The 11,139-nt window shown below is 47.6% G+C and overlaps 1 protein-coding gene across 1 annotated transcript; it reads right to left on the minus strand.

Moving 5' to 3' along the window:
- Positions 1-2,778: 2,778 nt before the first annotated feature.
- Positions 2,779-11,139, minus strand: LOC125288446 (inhibin beta B chain-like). Its single transcript, XM_048234820.1, has 2 exons — positions 9,999-11,139; positions 2,779-4,333 (listed from the first exon to the last, which is right to left on the minus strand). The coding sequence occupies exons 1-2, from the start codon at positions 10,378-10,380 to the stop codon at positions 3,558-3,560; spliced, it is 1,158 nt and encodes a 385-aa protein (XP_048090777.1). The 5' UTR covers positions 10,381-11,139; the 3' UTR covers positions 2,779-3,557.

Here is an 11,139-nt window from a genome sequence, read left to right on the forward strand (position 1 = left end):
ATGTGTGTGTGTGTGTGTGTGTGAGTAGAATTTAGGGGCAGCCGTGGCCTACTGGTTAGGGCTTCGGACTGGAGGGTTGCCGGTTCGAACCCCGACCAGTAGGAACGGCTGAAGTGCCCTTGAGCAAGGCACCTAACCCCTCACTGCTCCCCAAGCGCCGCTGTAGCAGGCAGCTCACTGCGTCGGGATTAGTGTGTGCTTCACCTCACTGTGTGTTCACTGTGTCCTGAGTGTGTATTACTAATTCACGGATTGGGATAAATGCAGAGACCAAATTTCCCTCACGGGATCAAAAGGGTATATATACTTTTACTTATACTTATACTGAGTATCAGAGACTGATGAGAGTGATGAGAAAACAATAAAAAAGAGAGACAGGATGGACACTTACTGAGAGGTACACACACAGAGACGGATTGAAAGAGAGTGATAGGAACAGAGGTGTGTGTGTGTGTGTGTGTGTGTGTGTGTGTGTGTGTGTGTGTGTGTGTGTGTGTGTGTGTGTGTGTGTGTGTGTGTGTGTGTGTGTGTGTGTGTGTGTGTGAGTGAGTGAGTGAGTGAGAACGAGACTGTGTGTGTGACTGACTGTGTGTGTGTGTGTGTGTGTGTACATGTGTGTGTCCATGAGTGAGTGAGTGAGAGCGACACTGTCTGTGTGTGTGTGTGTGTGTGTGGGAGAGAGTGTGTGTGAGTGAGCCCGTGAGTGACAGGCCGTAAAGAATGGGAGACAGTATTCCTTTGTGTTAACCACATCGTTCCCCCGGCCCTTTACACAACAAGCAAAGCAATAACAAACAGGGCATTAAGCGAAACCCGACCCGACCCGGAGCGCCGTTATCAGCTCAAGCGAGGCCAGCCGGCTGGCTGGGGGACAGCCGTGATTTTCCTGCAGCTCCAATCAGGCCCAGGGTGACCTCAGGACTGCCACTTGACCTTCACTGGCCCCCACACACACACTCACATGTAATTAGTGCTCATCGCCTCGCCCTAACTACAACCCCCCACACACACACACACACACACAGACACACACACACACACACACACACACACAGACACACACACACACACACACACCTCCACCCCACCCACAGACCCACCCAAACCCCCCAGCATCCTCTACTCAGAGGATTCTAACCCCACCTCACCACCCACACCCTCCATCCCGTAATTACCACTACCCCCACCCCCAAACACACACACACACACACATACCACCCCCTCTCACCAGCCAAAGGCCCTTCAGCTAAGAGCCTTTAGGCTTTTGTGTACGCTTAAAGTATGTACTTCATCGGCATCAGGCTGTTGTATATGGCTTAACTCTTCCCAAAGTATGCACTTCAGTGTATCATCAGACTTTTGTATATGGCTTAACTCGTAGTGAAGTATGCACTCCCCTGCCCAGGATGCCAGTGAGTTTATATCAATAATATTGTTATAGTGTAAACTGTGAATGAAGGCTAGAGAGATGTGTTCCCCTCCTAAGCCAAACACCAACGCAGGGACAGGACAGTTTTAATGCAGAATAAGAAATTTATTTCATAACAGTTACAAAGAAACAAAATATTTTAAAAGCATTTTTTATTGACACAAGCTGTACAGAGATGACATGTATTTGATCCTAAAATGATTCTGGAACAAGAACTAAAAGAACTTTTATTAAATAGAAAACTGAAAAATATTAAAGTTGATGACAAAAATATGAAATATTCCATTTGTCTACTGTACAAAATAAAAAATAAAAATGAAGAAAACAAAAAAGCTGAAAACGGAATCCATAACATAGTACCCTGATCGAGTATTCAGGCCTCATACATGATCACAAAGTATTTTACAAAATAATGCGATGGCCAGGCCATCGTATAATAGCTAAAATCTTCCCCTCTTTGGTTCCTTGATTAGGTATAATACATTTGAACAGAATTCAATTTGCTTCTATAAAAATAACTTTTTTATCAATGGCAGTTTTTCTTTTTTTTCTTTTTTCATTTTTTTTTTTACTAATCACGCAACTTTTTCAGTGCAAACATTGTAACAAGCATTCGCTTTGAAAGATGAAAGCGAAAGAGTACATTTCAAGTATTGATAATAGTTAACGACTAGGACTAAAATTTCCGTTTGTCTCGTATGGGTCAACACTATACATTGCATAGCTCATGCGGCACTTAATTATCTTTTTTTCAAAGGGATTGTGAAAGCTAGGCCAGGTGGGCCGGAGGTTGCCCCTGAAAGGCATTTTAATCTGCAAGTGCTTCAAAGTGTGCATTTAAGACTTCTCTACAAGTGCTATGCTGCACCATAGCCAGCTAAGTAGTATGGCAACTTGAGACGAGTGAGTTTATTTATTTTTTGTATTTTTTTTTTGTTTTAGTGTTAGTTTGTTTGTTGAAGTACTTCTGATTTGTGTTTCGCTGATGTTCTGATGAGTTGTGTGCGAGCCCTGTGAGGGGCAGGGTCGAGAGTGGACCGCCACGCTACGCTACGTAGCTCGTAGCGGGCACACTCCAGGGGCCACAGGCACCTCGCCTGCTCCCCTGAGCTAACTTCCCAGCATGCCTGCTGTGTGGGTGTCTCCATCAGTGTCTTCTGACTGCTCTGTCTGTCTAGCTGGGGGTAGGATGGTTCTTTGCGATCCTGGTATCTTTTGGTTTTAAAGAGCATGCACACTGGTAAAAAAAAAAAAAGAAAAATAGAATTTGTACAGTGTGAGTACAGTAAGACTATTGTGCGAGTAAGAGAAGAGTTTTTTTTTTTTGAAGTAATTGTTATCCGCGACCGGGAAGTGTAGTTCCATCAGTATTGCTTTTCAGAAGTGCTGTATAGTTGGACGTAGCTGTGGTCAGTGCTTTCACGTAGGTGTTGGGCTGGTTCTCAGAGATACTATTTGGAGAGAGGCAGGGTTGGTTTTGGCAGTCCAAATAGACTCCCTTACTGGTTGTCTAAGGCTCCTTTTTGTGTCTTTTGTCAGAGCATGTGAGAATTCTCAATTTTTTGAATACAAGAAAAGACAAAATGGCAAATATTGAATAAAAAAAAAAGATTAACGATACAAACTCATAAATCACCATCTCTTCTGCATCCCTTTAAACATTGTGACCTAAGTTATTTTACAAACCTTTGTTTATAAAACTTGACTGAATCACAAGCTGGCAGAACTGATAAATGCTTCTACCAGGAATATTAACAAACATAAATAATATGTACACAATGTTCTGTGCATGCTTGTATAACTGTGTGCATGACGTGTGTTTGCATTTGAGTGTGTGTGTGTGTGTGTGTGTCTGTGTGTGTGTGTGTGTGTGTGTGTGTGTGTGTGTGTGTGTGTCTTTCTGTGTGGCATCTGTGGTTGTGCCCATGAACGCGGTCAACTGTGTGTGCTGGTGTTCAAGAAAATGTTCATAAATATTACTTTGTTACTATAATTATTCTTGCAATATTATTTTCTGTGTACAAAAGTCCAACGTGAGTCCCCTCCCCTCTCTCCCCCTCAGTTTCTTTTTGTGTGTTTCTTCGTATTTACTCGTTTTTTCTTTCCTGCTTGTTGTTTTAAATAAGACTCAAGCACAGCCGCACTCCTCCACGATCATGTTGGGGACGTCTCTCTTGACGATGTTGTACTCGTCGTCGAAGTAGAGCATGGACATGGTGCTGAGTTTGGTGGGGATGCAGCAGGAGTTCATCGAGCCGGGGCTCATGCCACGCATGCGGTACTGGTTGACCACCGCCGTGTGGAACGAGGACGCCGACCCCGGCACCCCCGCCATGTAGGCCGGGCAGTTGCCCTCGCAGTAGTTCCCGAAGTACCCGGACGGGGCGATGATCCAGTCGTTCCAGCCGATGAGCCGGAAGTCGATGTAGAACTGCTGCCGGCAGCACAGGCTGTTGGTGCCATCGCACTCCAGGCCGCGCTTGCGGATGCGGTGCTTGTTGTCGGCCAGGCGAGCCTGGACCACCAGGAAGGGCCGGTGCGACTCGTCGGCGGGGTTGACCAGCGAGGGGATCACGCCCGACTCGTCGCATCCCTCGCAACGGATGTCCAGGTTCTGCCGCCGGTCGCCCTTGCTGAAGACCAGCTTCACGGCCTCGGTCAGTGGGAAGGTGTGCCAGCCGCTGCGCTTGAGGTCCACGCGCTTCTCCACCAGGTTCCACTTGCTGCTCAGGCCCGGCTCCTGGAAGTACACCTTGACCGTCACCTTGCGGCGCGGGCCCTTCTCCGACGTCGAGGGCAGCAGCTTGAAGTACAGCCACAGGCTGGCCTGGGACACGTAGAGGTTCTGGTTCCCCTCGTTGGAGATGACGAAGAAGAGGCTCGACTTGGAGGACACCAGCTCATCTGTGGAGACGAATAAAGAAGGAGAGGAGGAAGAGGAGGAGGAGGGAGAAGAAGAAGAAGAAGAAAAAGAAGAGGGAGAAGAAGAAGGAGAATGTTTAGATTCACTCTCTTTGAGTGGCTGAGCTGTAGGTCTTACGTAACCGAGACACAGGACCCTCTCAGTTTGAGTGCTTTTGTGAGGCGCCGATTAGCCGCCCCCTGAAAGTTTCCATCAGTTCCACCAGCTATAGGGGAAGAGACGCCTGTGTTTAAGAGAGACATTAACATGCACAGTGGGCAGACCGCCCCTTCACACACTCGCTGAACATTTCAAAGAAGTGGGCCCGCGTCAACTTAAAGGTATCAGATGGTGTTAAGCCTTCCACTTTAAAGGCAACTTGGGTGGGGGGACTTGTCACGATCTGTTCTGCTGTCACCTTTTTCGCTCTCCCCTGGGCTATTCGTCCCTCAGGGCTATTCAGGGCTATTCAGACGGGTGCTGCTGGTGGCACAGGCACCCTCGGGCCTTCCTCCTCATCCCTGCTAGTTTTTCGCCCCACGCCGTAACGTGGTCCCAAAAGCGATGACAGCGTGGGCTCGGGGTTGGACCCAGTTGGCCCGCAGTCAAGGCGAAGAGGGAACGAGGGGCTGGTGGTGTGTGTGTGTGTGTGTGTGTGTGTGTGTGTAGGGGGGCAGCTTATGAAGGGGACACAAGCACAAAGGTTCAAAGGCTTGGCTGTGAAAGCGGCTGTAACCCGGAGCCTCATAGGCACACAATGATGTAAAAGGAAGCAGAGGATGCAGCCCCGCATTGAGAGCACAGCTTTACAGTGGAAGCATGATAAAGCAAAAAAAAGAAGAAGAAAAAGAAAGAAAGAAAGAAAGAAAGAAACATGATAAAAGGAAGAGTGGAAAGCAAGGAGAAAGGGCAGCTGGATTTGCATGACATAGACCATGTTATGACTCAGAGAAAAACACTCCCCTTGGTTTTGTTTGGTTTTGCTTTGCTTTTGCTTTGCTTTGCTGTGATGTTCTCAGCGTTTTTGTTTTGTCGCTTGTTTGTGTGTTCTTTCCCTAATGACAGTACTGTCAAGTAATAACTATAATCAAACGGCTGCTTGTGTCATGTTGTGTTGTGCGTTGAGGCCGACGCGCTGGTCCAGCCTGTCATTAATTGTGGTCTGCGTGGGGGGGCCCGGGCGGTGAGCCGGCCCATAAGCCGACGTGAGATGATTTGTTCTCCTGTGTATTAACTGATTTGTCAGGGTTGACACAAACAGCTGGTCAGCATGATGGATGAGGCCCTTTCAAATACCCCCACAAGAAAGAGCTGCCTGAAAAACACGCTATTCACCAGCATTCAAATAGGAGCTTCAATGGGACGAGATAAAAACAAGACACAACTTAGCCGAAGACAGGCGGCTTTTGTGTGTGTGTGTGTGTGTGTGTGTGTGTGTGTGTGTGTGTGTGTGTGTGTGTGTGTGTGTGTGTGTATTCGTGTGTGTGAGTTCATGGGCAAACTGAAGATTCCTCCTCATGGGATGGTGCTTTTTGCCCAGGCATCTCAAGTTATATAATAATAGTTGCATATTCGATGACGCTGAAAATAAACTGCACTTGAAAGTTTAAATTGGTCAGGATGTTGGCTGCTGCTGTCTTTTTGGGGTTTTTTTTCAGTCGCCCTTTGAGACAGAAACATGCTTCCCTAAAACCCCTCGTGACTCGAGTACAAGTAGTCGACGCACGACGCCTCTTCCTGAGCCATCGCTGAGGCGTTTAGGCTCTCCGCCTGCCGGGACGGGCGGCCCGCACTGGGAGCGAAGCGAAGGAAGGCCGGCCTTGACGCTGGCGGCAGGGAGTTTAAGTCTGGGGCGGAATGAGAGCTCGTCTAGACGGCCGGTCACGTGGGGGAGGGCAGTGTAGGCTCTCGGCCTCTGCGCTCATCCCTCTGCATGCTCTGCTGCTGTGCTGTAACTGATCTCTAGATGCCAGACTCTCTATCTCTCTCTCTCTCTCTCGTTTCCCTCAGCCTGCGTTGCACTGGGAAAAATGCACACACACACACACACACACACACTGCCCACAGGGTGAGAGAAGAGCACGCCAACACACAGCTTTACATAGCTCTATCTGACCTCTTATGGTAACTCTACTGACCACATCGTGGAGTTCGTGTGCCCTCACTAACCTCTACTCTGCACAGTGCAAAGAGATGTGTCTGCGTCTGCTGATGGAGACCAGTGGTGTTTGTGTGTGTATGTGTGTGTGTGTGTGTGTGTGGTGTGTGTGGCTGATGGAGAACAGTGTGTTTGTGTGTGTGTGTGTATGTGTGTGTGTGTGTGTGTGTGTGTGTGTGTGTGTGTGTGTGTGTATGTGTGTGGCTGATGGAGAACAGTGTGTTTGTGTGTGTATGTATGTAGTGTGAGTGTATGTGGGTGTATGTGTGTGTGTGTGGCTGATGGAGAACAGTGTGTTTGTGTGTGTATGTGTGTGTGTATGTGGTGTGTGTGTATATGTGTGTGTGTGTGTGTGGCTGATGGAGAACAGTGTGTTTGTGTGTGTGTATGTGGTGTGAGTGTATGTGTGTGTGTGTGGCTGATGGAGAACCCAACCCAGCACACACACACACTGTTCACTGTTCACTGTGTGCTGTTTGTGTTTCACTAATTCACCGATTGGGTTAAATGCAGAGACCAAATTTCCCTCACGGGATCAAAAAAGTATATATACTTATACTTATACTTATACTTATACACACACACACACACACACACACACACACACACACACATACACACACACACACACACACACACACACACACACACACACACACACAAACACACAAACACACACACAACCAACTAACTCTGGCTGCCTTGTAACAGCGGGACAGAACAATACCTGGGTGTGCCCTACCGCAGAGGCCTGTAGCCGTGTGGCTGCCCGGCATGTCCCCACACGTACAGCGGCACGCCGCCCAGCGCAAAGCAGCTAATCTGAGGGTCATTACTCAACGTCTGCCTGCTGAAACAGCAAAACTCCACACCTGAGAACGGCTCCAAAACACTTTGTTTTGATTGACAGCGAGTGACAAAAACATTAGCAGCCCACTTTAGCCCCAGGATTATTTGGCTAATGCGGTTTATGATTGTTGTGATTAAGCAGCGATTAGGCAGCGATGGAGGCAAGTGGGCATATTTGTCTGCTTGTATTCTCTTTAGGAAACATAATCTGCGCTCTCTTTCTGTTCCACCAACTTGTCCTGTTTCTGTCTATGGTAACAAAGAGGTGCTTGACAGCCATCATATGCTTGCAGTACTTGTCTGCAATTAAACATTAAACACACTCTCTCTCTCTCTCTCTCTCTCACACACACACACACACACACACACACACATAAACACACTCACACATAAATACACACATACACACACAGTCCCAGAGAAAGATAGAGAAAGAGTGAGGGGCCCTATCTGTCCACAAACACACACACAGCACTCACTCATCATGGTACAAAAGAAAAGGGGGTTTTACACACACACACACACACACACACACACACACACACACACACACACACACACACCGCAAAGTAGGACAATATGCTCAGGCAACCAAATACCCATGTGATTGTGAGTGTGAGTTTGTGTGTGTGCGTGTGTGTGTTTATGTGAGTGTAAGTGAGTATGTCTGTGTGTGTGTGTGTGTGTGTGTATGAGTGTGTGTGTGAGTGTGTGAGTGTGAGCCGGCCTGGTCTGTCATGTCCCTGGGTCACCCTGCATTCTAATAAGGCTCGGGAGGAGCAGGGGCAAGGGGTGAGAGGCTGAGGAGCGGGGGGGGGGGGGCTCAGCCACAGCGGCTGCAGGGTCCCCCCTTCTGCTGCCGGGGGGCTGCGCTGCAGTCTCTCCCCATCCACAGCACACACACACGGAAAACCACCAGGCTGACCAAAAACCACCAAAATCCTGACCAAGAGCGGCCAGTGGTGGACACACAAGTGCACCGGGGTCCTATCTGTCAGTGAGGATAACGACTGGGTCCCACACAGAGCACCTGAGAGGGCATTACCAATGGGAATTGTTTACTCATGTATTCCTCCACTGTAAGATCTCATTTCGTTGAATTACACAGAGAGAGAGGAAGAGAGAGAGAGAGAGAGAGAGAGAGAGAGAGAGAGGAGATGGGGGGTGTTTTTCTCTTAGAATAGTTTGTTTGTGTTAACCAGATCACTGTGACTGTTTCACTGTCTCTGTACAAAACTGCAAGTTTTATATTGACTCAAGTATCTGAAAAAACAGTCGCAAACACAAATCAAGAGAGGAATTGCAGGCACCACATCCAAACCACAGCAATGCCTTTGCCCAAATATACTGACCAGTAGGCCTACTGATTTTAACCTTCTAGTATACCTGCTGTTGAGAGATCCGCACAGCCACTGTCAATCCAAACCACAAAACACATGAGAAGAGCATCCAAGAAGCCCAAACTGGCAGGGGCTGATCTCTGTCAGAGGCGAAGCATGAGGCTTCATTGATCATTTCAAGTCGCCTTTATGAGGCTTCTCAACAAATTGTTCCTGGAACTTGTCACGGAGCCACATCCAGCTGGCAGCCAGAACCCCGGGTGTTTTTGCCGCTTCGCCAAAAGGCAAGGGGGCGACGGAGGAAGGGAGGACTGCGGTCGGCGCCAGAGGGAAAACAGCGCTCGCGCCTGCGCGCGCACGCACACACACACACACACACACACACACACACACATCCAGAGATGTTTTATAGTGGATCGTCTCAAAACATGAGTGGCCAAAGACAGACCTGATCCTTTACAAGCGATGTAAACTGTTACCTCGAATAACTAATAAACTAGTATCGTTTGGTGAATTTTGTTTTTGTTGTTTTCTCTATTATTGTTGTTTTTTCTTAGCACAGAATCAAATGGAATCACGTTACCAGCTTCTGTGCCGCAAAATCTCCAGATGGTCTGCGGGCACACTTCAGTATTGGTAAATAAGCATGTGACGTGCTGCTCTGTCTCTGACAGACCAGGGAAACCTCGCTGTTGGGTTTTACTCAGCGTATGGCGCGTGGTGTCAAAGGTTGGATTTTTTCATAAAATAATGTGGAATCTCTGTTACTGAGTGAATGGTCCTTCGTCTGGCTACATTTACCCGTCACCTCCCAAGTTACTCCCCAAAATATGATTTTGACCGACTCCTCTCCGTCTCGGGACAAAGGAGGGCGTGTGTGATTTGGCGCAGACACGCACCCATGTTCTTATGAGGCTCGTTCCAGAAAAGATAGCCTAAATTGTAGGAGACAAGCATGAGAATATCCTTTTTTACTTTTCTGCTCGAACGAGACTTAAATGTTAAAAAACATTATCCAAGGACTAAAATTAAATAGACCCCGCAAAACATGTAGCCTATATATATATTTCCACCATTTACAAGCCGATTTTTAATGGCAGGTTTCTATGCAATTGCTCAATTTTGCATTCCGCCAAAAATAAGTGCGGCCTTGACTACGCGTACTACCTCACATGAATATATTTCTCTTGGACAACAGCCATCAGGGGGTAAGATAACCTAATGGACCGGCCAACTACAGACCCACCATGCGCGTGGTCCCTTTCTGCTTCTCATGCCACCTAATGGGAAAGTCACTTGGCTAATAGGCTGTTTACACACCTGTTTCCGCGAAACTGATGATCTCTGAAGTTTCCTCCTCCACCTCGTTGTGGTAACTCGCGTGTCCATCAAGGTTTGGGATTTCCACTCTCCCGTCCTCCCTTACTTTCCCCGCGTGAAGTTTCCTTAACGCAGTCACCATCGCCGCCTTCGGGATGGGGTGGGTGATGTTGGGTCGCTCCCGCATCTGTAACCTGTTCAGAATATGCCTTTTCACTGCCTCCAAAAAATCTATGTCCATCCTCCTCGACTCCTCCGTCTGACCGATTCCGCAAGAAGCGCAGGTATCCTGGGACACTGTCTGGGTCTCGGGGGCCGGTGTACAGCGGATGGAGAGTACGCACGCCACAAAACAGACCACTTTTGTGATAAACTTTATCATCTTCCTTTCAAGTTATTCGAAAACCCACGCCAGTTCAATCGTGTGGCTTTAGTTCGTCAAAAAGGTGGGTACAGACACCTTTTGTTCGTATTCCCAAAATCACCGTTCTCTATACAAACACCAGCTTAAGTGCAGTGCGGAGAGAAGAAGGGTCTATTGATCGAGTTGTAAAATCCACTTTGTCCATGAAAGAGTAAAGAATGACTGTCCTTCATGCGATATTATGGATGAATGGACTGGGTGTAGAAAAGCTGAATAATTCCTTGTGATATCTATTCCTTTACACTAGGGTCTTTGGTCATTCTCTGATGTTGCCTATGCCGTGCGCCGCCGAGACAGTAGGCTCAGCCCGTTTTCCCAAGCAAAATGATCAAGTTGACTTACTGCACTTAAGCGCAGTGCCTGCCGTCTCATGCCATCGCGAAATGCGTGTCGGCTGGTATAATAAACATCAACGGTATGTAAATATGTAAATATTTAAGCGGTACCTCTGTCACTTGACAGAATTGTCAAGTCATCCGTTGGCCGCAGACCAAAAGTCAATAAGGAAAATCCATAACGGTAAGAGATTTAAAAACGCGAAGTTATTGTGATAATTTCTCGTAAAATGGTGTATCCAGTTTGTCATTCGTTTTGCTCTTATTTGCTCAGGTGTAGACCCCCTTTGTCTTCGTCCAGAATGACTGACTTCAGTAAAGATTTCGGCTACGTCCTCGTTCACTTGGGCGTAAGGAGACGTGATCATCAGAGCGGCTTTAC

This window comes from Alosa alosa, chromosome 23, assembly GCF_017589495.1.
Source record: "Alosa alosa isolate M-15738 ecotype Scorff River chromosome 23, AALO_Geno_1.1, whole genome shotgun sequence".
In the NCBI taxonomy this organism is placed as follows: Eukaryota; Metazoa; Chordata; class Actinopteri; order Clupeiformes; family Clupeidae; genus Alosa; species Alosa alosa.

What these genes read in the sequence shown, in the direction of transcription:
- LOC125288446 (XM_048234820.1), bottom strand. Translation starts at nt 10,380, where the DNA reads ATGATAAAGTTTATCACAAAAGTGGTCTGTTTTGTGGCGTGCGTACTC. An exon ending in CATCAGTTTCGCGGAAACAG is followed by an intron (nt 4,334 to 9,998) that starts GTGTGTAAACAG and finishes TCGTCTCCACAG; the next exon opens with ATGAGCTGGTGTCCTCCAAG.